This window comes from Coregonus clupeaformis, chromosome 17, assembly GCF_020615455.1.
Source record: "Coregonus clupeaformis isolate EN_2021a chromosome 17, ASM2061545v1, whole genome shotgun sequence".
Lineage (NCBI taxonomy): Eukaryota > Metazoa > Chordata > Actinopteri > Salmoniformes > Salmonidae > Coregonus > Coregonus clupeaformis.
Genome location: NC_059208.1, coordinates 21,323,608 through 21,340,869, shown reverse-complemented (window position 1 = coordinate 21,340,869; position 17,262 = coordinate 21,323,608). Strand labels below are relative to the sequence as shown.

General features: G+C 48.0%; 1 protein-coding gene across 1 annotated transcript in view; it reads right to left on the bottom strand.

Annotated features, from left to right (window-relative positions):
* The window catches only part of LOC121586073 (collagen alpha-1(XIV) chain-like), a 235,092-nt gene that overhangs the window by 136,733 nt on the left and 81,097 nt on the right, over positions 1-17,262 (bottom strand). The window contains exons 11-19 of the mRNA XM_041902529.2: positions 16,486-16,615; positions 16,135-16,280; positions 9,355-9,484; positions 8,998-9,137; positions 8,575-8,701; positions 5,997-6,136; positions 3,744-3,876; positions 3,356-3,391; positions 2,192-2,334 (exon numbers count right to left, since the gene is read on the bottom strand). Coding sequence (XP_041758463.2) covers positions 2,192-2,334; positions 3,356-3,391; positions 3,744-3,876; positions 5,997-6,136; positions 8,575-8,701; positions 8,998-9,137; positions 9,355-9,484; positions 16,135-16,280; positions 16,486-16,615 — 1,125 coding nt within the window. The remainder of the gene's footprint in view (positions 1-2,191; positions 2,335-3,355; positions 3,392-3,743; positions 3,877-5,996; positions 6,137-8,574; positions 8,702-8,997; positions 9,138-9,354; positions 9,485-16,134; positions 16,281-16,485; positions 16,616-17,262) is intronic.

Here is a 17,262-nt window from a genome sequence, read left to right as displayed (position 1 = left end):
AAAATTATAGACTGATCATTTCTTTGTCAGTGGGCAGACGTACAAAATCAGCAGGGGATTAAACACTTTTTTCCCTCACTGTATATGCTTTAAATGCTTATGGATTGAGAACCAGTTGAAGGGTTAAAACAGAGCAGAGACATTTCTTTAGTGCAAACGCTGTGCTTTTGATAACTCCCTGCAGCTGGTCTGGGTATGTCAATGACATGTGATGGAGATACAACTCCTCGTGTTGGCTGTGTGGAGATTGGAGTAACAATGGAACTAGTGTTATCATTTGTTTGTGCTTATGACCTGACACATAGCCACATGCACATAATCTCAAGGGAGAGGATGCTTTTTGGGATTGTCTTAAATGTATGTGGTTGAGAATGGGTTATGGCCATGACATGTTTAAACCATGTTTAAGTATTAATTTATATGTTTTATAATGTGTTATGAAAGTTTAAGGGTAAAACAGAATGAACATGATTGATACTTTGTACTCCAGATGCATGTCTGGATAGTGAATATAGTCAATACAGAGTGTGATTGTTCTTTAACGTACGTATGTACATAATTTTTTTAGTCACGCCACTAATAAGATACAGAGGCTCCATTTAGAGAAGCGCAAGTAGCCCTTGTGAGTAAAACAACATGTGGCACTGAAAGAAGTTAATCATTTGCCTTAAGGGGTAACTGTATATTCTATGTAAGCATGACTATGCATTTGTGTCTGTATAAAAGGACAGCTCCGGGTCAGGGCAAGCAGTTGTTCCATGGAGCAAGCTCGGCTTTGTTACGCAATAATAAAGTCTAATTTGGATTCACAAGCTCCAGTTTCTTGAGAGATATTTTTGAGTTGACTACTTTTGAGTCAAATATTTCTACGACAACATCTACATAACTTGTCTTGTCATCAGGATCTATCCTCCCTGAGATGATTTTCACTGTGTGGTGCCAAACCTCTGCGTACCATCAAAGTAAGATGCTTGGTTTCTGATCAGAGCTGAGTTACACGGAGTGATCTACCTACAACACCCCCATAGGAAAATTACATCTGAACTTCCCCTCTGTGGCACTTGCCACTCCACGTACAGTCTATGTCTGCCCATCTTTGGCCATATTCCCAAAGGGGTGGGAAACCATCCGGACATTAAGACTCCTGGTAACTCTGTGAGTTCTCTCTATACTCACTGACAACCTAGCACACAACCAACAACACGGCTGCTAAGGTGCAGGACGGTGTGAGACTACCAACAACACGGCTGCTAAGGTGCAGGACGGTGTGAGACAACCAACAACACGGCTGCTAAGGTGCAGGACGGTGTGAGACAACCAACAACACGGCTGCTAAGGTGCAGGACGGTGTGAGACAACCAACAACACGGCTGCTAAGGTGCAGGACGGTGTGAGACAACCAACAACATGGCTGCTAAGGTGCAGGACGGTATGAGACAACCAACAACACGGCTGCTAAGGTGCAGGACGGTGTGAGACTACCAACAACACGGCTGCTAAGGTGCAGGACGGTGTGACACAACCAACAACACGGCTGCTAAGGTGCAGGACAGTGTGAGACAACCAACAACACGGCTGCTAAGGTGCAGGACGGTGTGAGACAACCAACAACACGGCTGCTAAGGTGCAGGACGGTATGAGACAACCAACAACACGGCTGCTAAGGTGCAGGACGGTGTGAGACAACCAACAACACGGCTGCTAAGGTGCAGGACGGTGTGAGACAACCAACAACACGGCTGCTAAGGTGCAGGACGGTGTGAGACAACCAACAACACGGCTGCTAAGGTGCAGGACGGTGTGAGACAACCAACAACACGGCTGCTAAGGTGCAGGACGGTGTGAGACAACCAACAACACGGCTGCTAAGGTGCAGGACGGTGTGAGACAACCAACAACACGGCTGCTAAGGTGCAGGACGGTGTGAGACAACCAACAACACGGCTGCTAAGGTGCAGGTCGGTGTGAGACAACCAACAACACGGCTGCTAAGGTGCAGGACGGTGTGAGACAACCAACAACACAGCTGCTAAGGTGCAGGACGGTGTGAGACAACCAACAACACGGCTGCTAAGGTGCAGGATGGTGTGAGACTAGTGAGAATAAGGAGGTCTCCAGAGTGACTTACAATCAGTACACCACAGATCATGATCACTGCAAGTCTCTGCCTCTAAACGGGCTCCAAACTCACTGAATCCTCGTTGCGGTCTCCCGTGAGGCTGACGTAGGTGACTCTGTACTGGTCCACCTTAGGGTCCTCCAGCTGCCATGACACCTTCAGACTATAGGTGGTCTCATCCTGGACCTGTAGGCCTCTCACCGCCTGACGCACCACTGGAGGGGACAGATAGCAGATAGAGATATTAATGTATCGACTTATTTAATCCGTTTGACCAGGCCAGTTAGTTGATAACAGCTAGGACAAGAGACCAGATATACAGAGTTGAGTTAACACAACATGAAATGACTCATCATCAACATATGCAATCACAATCATGATATTCAGCATCATGTACTTTAACAACACAAAGCAGTCAACAAACACATCTTTGTGAACCAGGATTGAACCTCTGTTTTATACCAGCGTGCTCAAGTAAGAAGTAATTCTAAAACCAAACCAAAGCAACCCCTGCCAAAGAGGCAACACTCTTAGGGCCAGGATGTTTTCCTGACCACATGACCTGACAAGGAATAACTCTGAGCCCTAGCTAGAAGATATAACCCAGGTACAAGAGACTAAATACATATCCACCATGAATAACTCTGAGCCCTAGCTAGAAGATATAACCCAGGAACAAGAGACTAAATATCCACCATGAATAACTCTGAGCCCTAGCTAGAAGATATAACCCAGGTACAAGAGACTAAATATCCACCAGGAATAACTCTGAGCCCTAGCTAGAAGATATAACCCAGGTACAAGAGACTAAATATCCACCATGAATAACTCTGAGCCCTAGCTAGAAGATATAACCCAGGTACAATAGACTAAATATCCACCAGGAATAACTCTGAGCACTAGCTAGAAGATATAACCCAGGTACAAGAGACTACATGTCCACCATTAATAACTCTGAGCCCTAGCTAGAAGATATAACCCAGGTACAAGAGACTAAATATCCACCATGAATAACTCTGAGCCCTAGCTAGAAGATATAAATCTAAAACAAACACTTTGTTGATTGAATTTGGAAACTCCAGTTTGGTCCCATATGGACCTGAGAGCCGATGGTACCAGGACTATAATCGAGTCAGAGAGACTTGTGGGAGCAGAACGCTCGGTGACAACATGAAAAATAGCCTTTTCCATTCGACCAATAAGAATAATTTAAACACCAGTCACAACATTCATTACCTGGCGTTGTAGTGGCAACCGTTGTTGTCCTGGCAACTGGAAACAACGATGACACAGTTAGTTAGACAAACAGAGAGAAAGACAATACTAGAACTGAATGAACTACTACAGTTTAGATTTGTCAACGTTGCATACCCAGTGTGGGTGCAGGCTGCAGCTCTAGTCAAAGCAGTGCCACATCTGATTCAACTAATTAAGTCTTTATTGGACAAAGTGATTAGTTCAATACTTTAATCTGGTGTCTTACTGATTTGGCTGGAGTGAAAGCCTGGCCCTTTGCAGATAAGGTCTGATTTAAAGTCACGGTCTAAACTGCAGATCTACACATGAGAGAATGGTTCTGCTGTATGCTGCATGGAGAATGAGTTGAGTTGTATTGTTCTCTTACGTGTTGTCTCCACCACTAACACTGCATCACTCTCTGATTGGTCTTTGAAGATGGCTTGGAGCATCACTTCATACTCCGTGTTAGGGCTCAGTCCACTGAGGAGGAAGGAGTCCACATCACCACTTAGAACCATCTAGAATACAGAGAGAAAGAGAGAGAGAGAGAGAGAGAGAGAGAGAGAGAGAGAGAGAGAGAGAGAGAGAGAGAGAGAGAGAGAGAGAGAGAGAGAGAGAGAGAGAGAGAGAGAGAGAGAGAGAGAGAGAGAGAGAGAGAGAGAGAGATGGAGAGAGTTAGTGAGAGAGAGATGGAGAGAGAAAGAAAGAAATAAAGAAAGATGGAGAGAGAGGGAAAGAGATGGAGACGGAGAGAGATAGAGAGAGTGCGAGTGCGAGTGCGAGAGAGAGAGCGAGAGAGAGAGAGAGAGAGAGAGAGAGAGAGAGAGAGAGAGAGAGAGAGAGAGAGAGAGAGAGAGAGAGAGAGAGAGAAAGAAAAGAAAGAAAGAAAGAAAGAAAGAAAGAAAGAAAGAAAGAAAGAAAGAAAGAAAGAAAGAAAGAAAGAAAGAAAGAAAGAAAGAGAGATATGGTGAGAGAGAAATAAGAGAGAATACAAAACAGAAAGGATAAAAATACACATGCTTTGATCAATATCATTATCATAATAATAATATGCCATTTAGCAGACGCTTTTATCCAAAGCGACTTACAGTCATGCGTGCATACATTTTTGTGTATGGGTGGTCCCGGGGATCGAACCCACTACCTTGGCGTTACAAGCGCCGTGCTCTACCAGTTGAGCTACAGAGGACCACATACACTGCTCTCTCATGGATTACCTCAACTAGTCTGCATTGGTGGGTTTTGTGGGAAAATCTCTCCTCTCCAGATCGACAGAGCGTTTTGGGTCTCAGTGGTGTAACATTCCACCACCCTACCTCAGAGTCACAGGCTCACAGCTCTACAGTCACAGTATGCGGTCCAAATGGCACCCTATTCCCCATTTAGTGCACTACTTTTGACCAGGGCCCATAGGGCTCAGATCCAAAGTAGTGCACTTTACAGGGAATAGGGTGCGATTTGGGACACATATTATTTCCTGCAGCGGTGACTCCCAGGAAAACACACCGACCTGCAGTGCTGCTGTGCTATCTGGAAAGACCAGCTAGCTACAGCAGTCAGTCAGGACCCAGGAAAAGGCCAGGCCCAGGTGATGCATGAGGGTGGTGTGTCAGTTCAGAGAGCATATTTCACTAGCCTGGGCCCATAACGGTTTGTGCTTTATAGCCAACTCCAATGGCTGCTGTCATAGGAGTTGGCAAAACAGCACAAACAGATCTGGTACCAGGCTAATATTTCACCAGCTGGCTAGAGACTGGAGCATTGTGTCATTCTGCAGCTGATGTTCTCTTGTTAAGAACAGATTATCAACACTTTGGATCTGAGGCATGATCACAGTTATATCAGCCTCTAAAAACCTAGTCAATCAGGCACCCAATCAAGTAAAGTATCTAACTTGGCATATGGATATTGGAGTTTGCACTTTTGGGACTATTCCATTGATTCTATTTTACCTGGCAAACTAAATACACAGCATGAAGAGTCTTAGGAAGCATTTGACAAATGTATTGATACAGGTCTGATTTCCCTTTTGGGTTGTCTCAGTACCAACCTCCTTAGTGGGTTGTCCCAGTACTGACCTCGTTAGTGGGTTGTCCCAGTACTGACCTCGTTAGTGTGTTGTCTCAGTACTGACCTCCTTAGTGGGTTGTCCCAGTAATGACCTCGTTAGTGGGTTGTCCCAGTACTGACCTCGTTAGTGTGTTGTCTCAGTACCAACCTCCTTAGTGGGTTGTCCCAGTACTGACCTCGTTAGTGGGTTGTCCCAGTACTGACCTCGTTAGTGTGTTGTCTCAGTACCAACCTCCTAAGTGGGTTGTCCCAGTACTGACCTCGTTAGTGTGTTGTCCCAGTACTGACCTCGTTAGTGTGTTGTCTCAGTACTGACCTCCTTAGTGGGTTGTCCCAGTAATGACCTCATTAGTGGGTTGTCCCAGTACTGACCTCCTTAGTGGGTTGTCCCAGTACTGACCTCATTAGTGGGTTGTCCCAGTACTGACCTCATTAGTGGGTTGTCCCAGTACTGACCTCATTAGTGGGTTGTCCCAGTACTGACCTCCTTAGTGGGTTGTCCCAGTACTGACCTCATTAGTGGGTTGTCCCAGTACTGACCTCATTAGTGGGTTGTCCCAGTACTGACCTCCTTAGTGTCCTCTCCATCATTAGAAGCCCAGGTCAGTTTGTAGAGGACGATGCCCGGAACAAAGTGACCCCAGCTGACCCGGAAGCTCTCTGTGGTGACCTCACTGGCCTGGAGGTCAAGGTGGCCTGGCACAGGGTCTATTAGAGAGATCAAACAGCATCATCAGATCAGATAGAAGATGAAGTAAAACACACATCACTTCTGACTGGAAGAACTCATACAACAGTAGTACTCTGACCTGGTTAGTACCAATAAGAAGAACTCATACTACAGTAGTACTCTGACCTGGTTAGTACCAATAGGAGAACTCATACTACAGTACTACTCTGACCTGGTTAGTACCAATAGGAAGAACTCATACTACAGTACTACTCTGACCTTGTTAGTACCAATAGGAAGAACTCATACTACAGTACTACTCTGACCTGGTTAGTACCAATAGGAAGAACTCATACTACAGTAGTACTCTGTCCTGGTTAGTACCAATAGGAAGAACTCATACTACAGTAGTACTCTGACCTGGTTAGTACCAATAGGCAGAACTCATACTACAGTAGTACTCTGACCTGGTTAGTACCAATAGGAAGAACTCATACTACAGTAGTATGCTGAGCTGGTTAGTACCAATAGGAAGAACTCATACTACAGTACTACTCTGACCTGGTTAGTACCAATAGGAAGAACTCATACTACAGTACTACTCTGACCTGGTTAGTACCAATAGGAAGAACTCATACTGCAGTAGTACTCTGACCTGGTTACTACCAATAGGAAGAACTCATACTACAGTAGTACTCTGACCTGGTTAGCACCAATAGGAAGAACTCATACAACAGTACTACTCTGACTTGGTTAGTACCAATAGGAAGAACTCATACTACAGTACTACTCTGTCCTGGTTAGTACCAATAGGAAGAACTCATACTACAGTACTACTCTGACCTTGTTAGTACCAATAGGAAGAACTCATACTACAGTACTACTCTGACCTGGTTAGTACCAATAGGAAGAACTCATACTACAGTAGTACTCTGTCCTGGTTAGTACCAATAGGAAGAACTCATACTACAGTAGTACTCTGACCTGGTTAGTACCAATAGGCAGAACTCATACTACAGTATTACTCTGACCTGGTTAGTACCAATAGGAAGAACTCATACTACAGTACTACTCTGACCTTGTTAGTACCAATAGGAAGAACTCATACTACAGTACTACTCTGACCTGGTTAGTACCAATAGGAAGAACTCATACTACAGTAGTATGCTGAGCTGGTTAGTACCAATAGGAAGAACTCATACTACAGTACTACTCTGACCTGGTTAGTACCAATAGGAAGAACTCATACTACAGTACTACTCTGACCTGGTTAGTACCAATAGGAAGAACTCATACTGCAGTAGTACTCTGACCTGGTTACTACCAATAGGAAGAACTCATACTACAGTAGTACTCTGACCTGGTTAGCACCAATAGGAAGAACTCATACAACAGTACTACTCTGACTTGGTTAGTACCAATAGGAAGAACTCATACTACAGTACTACTCTGTCCTGGTTAGTACCAATAGGAAGAACTCATACTACAGTACTACTCTGACCTTGTTAGTACCAATTGGAAGAACTCATACTACAGTACTACTCTGACCTGGTTAGTACCATTAGGAAGAACTCATACTACAGTAGTACTCTGTCCTGGTTAGTACCAATAGGAAGAACTCATACTACAGTAGTACTCTGACCTGGTTAGTACCAATAGGCAGAACTCATACTACAGTATTACTCTGACCTGGTTAGTACCAATAGGAAGAACTCATACTACAGTAGTATGCTGAGCTGGTTAGTACCAATAGGAAGAACTCATACTACAGTACTACTCTGACCTGGTTAGTACCAATAGGAAGAACTCATACTACAGTACTACTCTGACCTGGTTAGTACCAATAGGAAGAACTCATACTGCAGTAGTACTCTGACCTGGTTACTACCAATAGGAAGAACTCATACTACAGAAGTACTCTGACCTGGTTAGCACCAATAGGAAGAACTCATACAACAGTACTACTCTGACTTGGTTAGTACCAATAGGAAGAACTCATACTACAGTACTACTCTGTCCTGGTTAGTACCAATAGGAAGAACTCATACTACAGTACTACTCTGACCTGGTTAGTACCAATAGGAAGAACTCATATTACAGTACTACTCTGACCTGGTTATTACCAATAGGAAGAACTCATACTACAGTACTACTCTGACCTGGTTAGTACCAATAGGAAGAACTCATACTACATTACTACTCTGACCTGGTTAGTACCAATAGGAAGAACTCATACTACAGTACTTCTCTGACCTGGTTAGTACCAATAGGAAGAACTCATACTACAGTAGTACTCTGACCTGGTTAGTACCAATAGGAAGAACTCATACTACAGTAGTATTCTGACCTGGTTAGTACCAATAGGAAGAACTCATACTACAGTAGTACTCTGACCTGGTTAGTACCAATAAAATAGCTCCTAAAGTGCCAACCCTGCCATCTGGCACTACTCTGATAGACTCTGATTGGTTCTTACCGGTGGTGAACATGCCAGAGAGGGCTTCTGATTGGCCCTCGTTGTAGATCCCAAAGATGGCCACCTCATACTCCATTACAGACGTCAGGTCATTTAGAGTCCAGGACGTGACTGGACCCACCTCCACCTAAGGGGAAACAGAGACACACAGTATTGAGAGAAGAGAGAGAGAGAGAGAGAGAGAGAGAGAGAGAGAGAGAGAGAGAGAGAGAGAGAGAGAGAGAGAGAGAGAGAGAGAGAGAGAGAGAGAGAGAGAGAGAGAGAGTGCGAGAGAGAGCGTGCGAGAGAGAGAGAGAGAGAGAGAGAGAGAGAGAGAGAGAGAGAGAGAGAGAGAGGAGGAGGAAGTCAGATGCAATATATGGATAACTCTAGGTTAAATCCCTAGTCTTGTTCTAGGTTAAATCCCCTAGTCTTGTCTCTCACCTCATTAGTCTGTAGCCCGCCAGTCTTGACGTACATGATGCGGTATCCTGTCACCTTCCTAGAGGCAGCTTCCCACGACAGTTTGGCTGAGTTGTGGTCCACCTCAGAGAACACAAGGTTCTTGGGAGGGCTCAGTGACACTGTAGACACAAAGGGGTTAACTCAATATGTCATGTTGCAGAGATCAATCAATCAATCAAATGTATTTATAAAGCCCTTTTTCCATCAGCAGTTGTCACAAAGTGCTATACAGCTACAAGAGATAGTTACAACTTCTGAAGACAGGAAGATATACAGTATATCTCTCCTTTATCTGAATTGTTGAATATGTTACAGTAAGTTTGAGAGGACACTCACAGGTGGTCTCCTGGTTAGTCATAGGATCACTAGCCTCTTCTCCATACATGGCATAGACTGTCACAGTGTACTCTGTAGCAGGAGTCAAGGCCTCTAGCTCCAGATCAGTTACTGCGTCTGACACCTTCATCTGTTGGTTTAATGGGAAATGGGAAAAACGTGGCACCAGTGAAGGTCCTGGTGACACAGTGGGGTGCGTTCCAAATGACACCCTATTCCTTATATAGTGCACTACTTTTGTAGTATTTGTATTTTCAAATGTAGTGGACTATATAGGGAATAGGGTGCCATTGGGACTCATCCCAAGAAGTACCATCTGGAAGCCTGATTAGTACGGAGAATAATTCAATATGAAACATGTAACTTCTTTCCACTGTCTGAAAAAAGCTTTATAGAATGTACAGTATTATTTCTGAGGCATCTTCTGGAATATTCCGGCCCGCGGCACCCCTTTTGAAGGCCCTCTGATAATATATATATTTTTTAGGAACTCAGTCTGGGTCTCAACTTACGGTTCAGAGTTAGAATAGTAGAATACACAATTTCTAAATGTGGTTGTGCATCAGCAGTTTTCCTCTTGTTACGTCAGTCACTGATAGTCAGTCAATTAGCCCATATCAGCGATTTTTTTTTTTGATTGCTAAGTTAGTTTAGCAGACAGCTATCTAAACTTGCTATCATGGTCGAACTACCGACCAGGGTCCCCCATTGATTTTGTTAGTCAGTCTCACTCAGATACCATATAAAAAAATTCTAACATTTCTCTCCACCCTATGGCAAAATGTAAAAGAGATTTTCCTCTCAGCCCCATGGCGAAATGAGTAGAATTGCATGAAATTAGTTATAAAATTGCTAAATCTTCTCTCCGTGTCACGACTTCTGCTGAGGCTGCCTCCCCTCCTTGTTCGGGCAGGCTTCGGCGTTCGTCGTCACCGGCTTACTAGCCACTGCCGCTCCATTATTCATCATTCCATTTGTCTTGTCTTGTCAATCACACACACCTGGTTCTTATCCCCTCATTAGTCTGTGTATAAGTGTTCCCTCTGCCCCCCTTGTCCTTGTGGGTGATTGTTTCTTTGTGAGAGTAGTGTAGCTCGGTGGAGCTACTCGTACCTTCTATTGCCGGGGTAGATATTTCCCCTGTGCCTGTTTCGTTTTTTCGCTATCTAGCGCTATGCGTGTACGACGGAATAAACTCTGCATTCGGTGATTACCCTCCTGCGCCTGACTCCTTCTATCACACTCATCACAGAATCACCCACCCGCTATGGAGTCAGCGGGAGAAGAGCGCATGCCTGGAGTCGTGGCACGGGTCCAGGAGCAGTCCACGATGCTGGCCAGGTTGGGGGAAGTGATGGATCGGGTTCTTCAGGTCTTCCAACGCCTGGAGAGGAGAGAACCCGATCTGTCGAGACCAGCTGGCCAACCGGATCCAGCAACCTACACCCCAGCACCCGGAGGGATCCAGATATCCCTACCACGGGTGTTCGACGGGACGGCGGTGCTCTGCCAAGGATTCCTCCTCCAACTGGAGCTTTACTTCTCCAGCATCAGGCCGGCGCCATCGGAGCGGGAGAAGGTGTCCGTCCTCGTTTCCTGCCTCTCGGGGAAAGCCCTGGAGTGGGCCAACGCGGTTTGGAACGAAGGAGGAGCCGCATTGGAGGACTACGGGGAGTTCGCTCGCCTCTTTCGGGCGGTCTACGATCACCCGCCCGAGGGTCGAGAGGCGGGCGAGCGGCTGGTCCACCTGAGGCAGGACTTCGCGTTGGAGTTTCGGACTCTGGCAGCGGGGTCTGGGTGGAACGAGCGGGCTCTGATCGACCATTTCCGGTGCCATCTGCGGGAGGACGTCCGACGGGAGCTAGCCTGCCGGGACACCATGTTGTCTTTTACAAAACTGGTGGGCATGGCCATCCGTTTGGACAACCTGCTGGCAGCCAGAGGACGTCCTGATAGGGCATCACCAGGTATTCATAATGCCCCATGGTTGTGCTGACAGTACACCACACGTTGTAGTCAACAGGTTACTTTTTCGATTATTGAGTCTCCTGCTTTCCCTGTGGTATTAGGTATCCCTTGGCTAGCACTCCACAACCCCACCTTCTCATGGCCGCAGAGGGTTCTCACGGGGTGGTCGCGAGAGTGTCAGGGTAGGTGTCTAGGTGTTTCCGTTGGTGCAACCACGGTGGAAAGTCCAGACGGCACCTCCACCATGCGCATCCCCCCGAAATCAATGATCTGGCGCACGTGTTTTCTAAGACACAGGCGACAAAATTACCACCTCATTGGGCGGGGGATTGCGCGATGAACCTTCGGGTAGACGCTGTACCTCCCAGGAGTCATGTGTACCCCCTGTCGCAGGCTGAAACGGAAGCTATGGAAACATACGTCACCGAGTCCCTGGGCCAGAGGTATATACGTCCCTCCACTTCACCCGCCTCCTCGAGTTTCTTCTTTGTGAAGAAGAAAGACGGCGGTCTGTACCCGTGCTTTAATTATCGATCACTGAACAAGGAGACTATAAGATTTAGTTATCCTCTCTCCCTCATTCCTTCAGTGATTGAGTCAATGCATGGGGCACGCTTCTTCACCAAATTAGATCTCAGGAGTGCATACAACCTGGTGCGTGTTCAGGAGTGGAAGACAGCATTCAGCACAACCACGGGGCATTATGAATACCTGGTGATGCCCTATGGTTTGATGAATGCTCCATCCGTCTTCCAGTCCTTTGTGAATGAGGTGTTTCGGGACATGCTTGGTCGCAGTGTGGTGGTCTACATCGATGACATCCTGGTGTATTCTGCTACGCGCGCCGAGCATGTGTCCCTGGTTCGCAAAGTGCTGGCCCGACTGTTGGAAAATTACCTTTATGCCAATGCAGAGAAGTGTATGTTTTTCCAGCAGTCCGTCTCCTTCCTCGGATACCGCATTACCACCTCAGTTGTGGAGATGGAGGGAGATCGCATTTCAGCCGTGCGTAATTGGCCGACTCCAACCACGGTTAAGGAGGTGCAGCGCTTTCTTGGCTTTGCCAACTACTATCGGAGGTTTATCCGGGGCTTTGGCAAGGTCGCAGCTCCCTTTACATTCCTGTTGAAGGGTGGGCCGTCCCAGCTCCGCTGGTCTGCTGAGGCTGACCTGGCCTTCAGGAGACTGCGGGGTCTGTTCACCTCAGCCCCCGTATTGGCCCACCCCGATCCATCACTACCGTTCGTAGTGGAGGTGGATGTGTCCGAGGTAGGGATAGGCGCTGTCCTATCCCAACGCTCGGGCACGCCACCCAAGCTCCGCCCCTGTGCCTTCTTCTCTAAGAAGCTCAGCCCGGCGGAGCAGAGCTACGACGTTGGTGATCAGGAGCTGTTGGCTGTTGTCCGAGCTTTGACCGTGTGGAGGCATTGGCTCGAAGGGGCGAAACACCCTTTCCTCGTCTGGACAGACCACCGTAACCTGGAGTACACCCGGGCAGCGAGGAGGCTGAATCCTCGCCAGGCCAGGTGGGCCCTATTCTTCACCCAGTTTGATTTTACACTGTCATACATTCCGGGTACGAAGAATGTGAAGGCAGACGCACTGTCCCGGCTGTATGACACAGAGGAGAGGCCCAGAGACAACACCCCCATACTCCTGCATTGTGGCGCCGGTAGTATGGGCGATGGATGCGGATATAGAGCAGGCATTACGCACAGATCCATCTCCACCTCAGTGTCCAGCTGGGCTGCGGTACGTGCCTGCTCTTATCCGTGATCGTCTGATCTACTAGGCACACACGTCACGCTCCTCTGGTCACCCAGGTATCGGTCGTACAGTGCGCTGCCTGATCGGAAAGTACTGGTGGCCTACCTTGGCTAAGGACGTGAAGGTGTACGTCTCCTCCTGCTCGGTGTGTGCCCAGAGTAAGGCACCTAGGCACCTCCCAGCAGGTAAGTTACAACCTTTACCAGTTCCACAACGACCATGGTCTCACCTTAGTGTTGATTTATTGACTGATCTTCCCCTCTCCCAAGGTAACACCACCATCCTGGTCGTTGTGGACCGCTTTTCCAAGTCCTGCTGCCTCCTTCCTCTGTCCGTTCTCCCCACTGCCCTGCAGACTGCGGAGGCCCTGTTTACTCACGTCTTCCGGCACTACGGGGTGCCAGAGGATATATAGTGTCCGACCGAAGTCCCCAGTTCACGTCCAAGGTTTGGAAGGCATTCATGGAACGTCTGGGGATCTCGGTCAGCCTGACCTCTGGGTTCCACCCCGAGTCAAATGGGCAGGTGGGACGGGTAAATCAGGATGTGGGTAGGTTCCTGCGTTCCTACTGCCAGGACCGGCTGGGGGAGTGGTCGGTGTTCTTGCCATGGGCAGAATATGCCCAGAACTCTCTCCGCCACTCCTCTAATAACCTAACGCCATTCCAATGTGTTTTAGGTTACCAACCGGTTCTGGCACCGTGGCACCAGAGCCAGACCGAGGCTCCTGTGGTGGATGACTGGTTTTGGCGCGCGGAGGAGACGTGGGACGCTGCCAACGTTCACCTACAGCGCGCTGTGCGTCGTCAGAAGGCCAACGCTGACCGTCACCGCAGTGAGGCCCCGGTCTTCGTACCGGGGAATCGGGTCTGGCTCTCGACCCGGAATCTGCCCCTCCGCCTGCCCTGCCGGAAGCTGAGCCTGCGGTTTGTGGGGCCGTTCAAAGTCCTGAGGAGAATCAACAAGGTCACTTATAGGTTATTACTTCCCCCTGATTGCCGTATTAACCCCTCGTTTCATGTGTCTCTCCTCAGGCCGGTGGTGGTTGGTCCGCTCCAGGAGTCTGAGGTGCGGGAGGTTCCTCCATCTCCTCTGGACATCGAGGGGGCCCCGGCGTACTCGGTCTGTTCCATCCTGGATTCGAGGCGTCGGGTGGGGGGCCTTCAGTACCTCGTGGAGTGGGAAGGGTACGGTCCGGAGGAATGGTGCTGGGTCCCGGTGAGGGATATCCTCGATCCCTCCCTGTTGCGGGATTTCCACCGTCACCATCCGGCTCGCCCTGCTCCGCGTCCTCCTGGCCGTCCCCGAGGCCGAGGTCGGGGGGGGGGGGTATTGTCACGACTTCCGCCGAGGCTGCCTCCCCCCCTTGTTCAGGCAGGCTTCGGCGTTCGGCGTCACCGGCTTACTAGCCACTGCCGCTCCATTATTCATCATTCCATTTGTCTTGTCTTGTCAATCACACACACCTGGTTCTTATCCCCTCATTAGTCAGTGTATAAGTGTTCCCTCTGCCCCCCTTGTCCTTGTGGGTGATTGTTTCTTTGTGATAGTAGTGTAGCTCGGTGGAGCTACTCGTACCTTGTTATTGCCGGGGTAGATATTTCCCATGTGCCTGTTATTGTTGGAGCTATTGTTACCTTGTATTGTAGCTTGTATACTCTCCCGAGTGGCGCAGTGGTCTGCGATGCAGTGCTAGCTGTGCCACTAGAGATCCTGGTTCGAATCCAGGCTCTGTCGTAGCCGGCCGCGACCGGGAGACCCATGGGGCGGCGCACAATTGGCCCAGGGTAGGGGAGGGAATGTTCGGCAGGGATGTAGCTCAGTTGGTAGAGCATGGCGTTTGCAACGCCAGGGTTGTGGGTTCGATTCCCACGGGGGGTATAACAAATAATGTATGCACTCACTAACTGTAAGTTGCTCTGGATAATTAGCGTCTGCTAAATGACTAAAATGTAATGTAAATGTATTGCCAGGGTAGATATGTCCCCTGTGCCTGTTTCGTTTGTCGCTATGTGTGTACGACGGAATAAACTCTGCATTCGGTGAATACCCTCCTGCGCCTGACTCCTTCTATCACACTCATCACACTCCGCCCCATGGCAAAATGAGTAGAATTGTATGAAATTAGTTATAAAATTGCTCAATCTTCTCTCCGCCCCCATGTCAAAATGAGTAGAATTGCATGAAATTAGTTATAGAATTGCAAAATCTTCTCTCCGACCCATGGCAAAATGAGTAGAATTGTATGAAATTAGTTATAAAATTGCTAAATATTGTCACGCCCTGGCCTATAGAACTCTAGCTAGTTTGGTCAGGGTGTGAATATTCTAGGTTTGTATTTCTATGTTTGGCCGGGTGTGGTTCCCAATCAGAGGCAGCTGTCGCTCGTTGTCTCTACTTAGGCAGCCAGTTTTCCTGCCTGTGTTGTGGGATCTTGTTGTGTTCCTGTTTAGGCTTGTGTGTTAGCCCTTTGGACCGTCACGGTTAAGTTTGTTATTTTGGTTACTGTGTCGTGTGTTTATTAGTTCAATAAACATGTACGCCTTTCACGCTGCGCCTTGGTCCGACCCCTCTCTTAACGTACGTGACAAATATTCTCTCTGCCCCATGGCAAAATGAGTAGAATTGCATGAAATTAGTTAAAAAACTGCAAAATCTTCTCTCCGCCCCCTGGCAAAATGAGTAGAATTGAAGCAAACTTTCTTTAAAACTGCAACATTTTCTCTAGAGACAGGGATAGGGACAGAGACAGGGACAGAGGAAGTCCTCTTATTGAGGCCTCTCCTGCCTCCATGACACCACCAGATCCAATAAACCTCTGAAGCATCAAGATCACCAGTGTGCTGCTGGAGTTTCTTTTCAGTTTAGCACCAGATCCACTGACACAAAGCCTACCACCCCGGTGATCCTGTGGTTTAGTAACTAGGGAGTATTCATGCTAGATTTCACCAGAAGAAAAGAGACACGGACCACCACCAGCCCCTCCAGGAAGAACCCTCCCCCAGACCGATCCCACCCAGGCTCGCAGCCCTCTGGCTGGGGTACCTCTTTCTCGTCTGAGGTCCCGTCCTCGGTCAAGGGGGCGTAGAGGACCGTGTACCCCGAGACGCCCTGCACACCGCTCCACCGCGCCCGCATAGTGTTGTGGGTAACATCGTACAGCTCCAGGCCGTTCACCATGGGAAGAGCCACTGAGACACACGTGAAGACACGCAGGAACGCACACAGACACAGGAACGAACAGACACACACACACAGACACACAGACACAGACACACACACACACATAAATGTGGGTTAAACCTAGGTGAAAGAGTATGTTTACACACATCCAACTTGGCACAGGAGCTGAGGAAAAAATAACCTTGCTGACAATGAGAAGGGAGGTGGACTCACATGTGGTCTCGCTGCCACGAAGTGCCTCGCTAGCTGAGCTGGTGTAGACAGCAAACACAGCTAACTGGTACTCTGTCAAGGAGTTGAGATTCTGCACAACCACAGAGTTCACTGTGCCGTCCACCACAGACTGGGAGAGATACAGAGAGACTGGGTCAAAGAGATACACAGAGATACACAGAGACTGGGTCAGAGATATACAGAGAGACTGGGTCAAAGAGATACACAGAGACTGGGTCAGAGAGATACACAGAGACTGGGTCAGAGAGATACACAGAGATACACAGAGACTGGGTCAGAGAGATACACAGAGACTGGGTCAGAGAGATACAGAGATATTCACACAGACTGGGTCAGAGGGATACACAGAGACTGGGCCAGAGAGATACACAGAGACTGGGAGAGAAGGATACAGCTAGACTGGGCCAGAGAGATACACAGAGACTGGGTCAGAGAGATACACAGAGACTGGGCCAGAGAGATACACAGAAATACACAGAGACTGGGTCTTAGAGATACACAGATACTGGGTCACAGAGATACACAGAGATACACAGAGACTGGGTCAGAGAGATACACAGAGACTGGGTCAGAGAGATACACAGAGACTGGGTCAGAGAGATACACAGAGACTGGGTCTGAGAGATACACAGAGACTGAACATCTGGAGTCAATACATTCAATAAAGTAGCCCTGTACATCTGGAGTCAATACATCCAGTAAAGTAGTCCTGAACATCTGGAGTTAATACATCCAGTAAAGTAGTCCTGTACATCT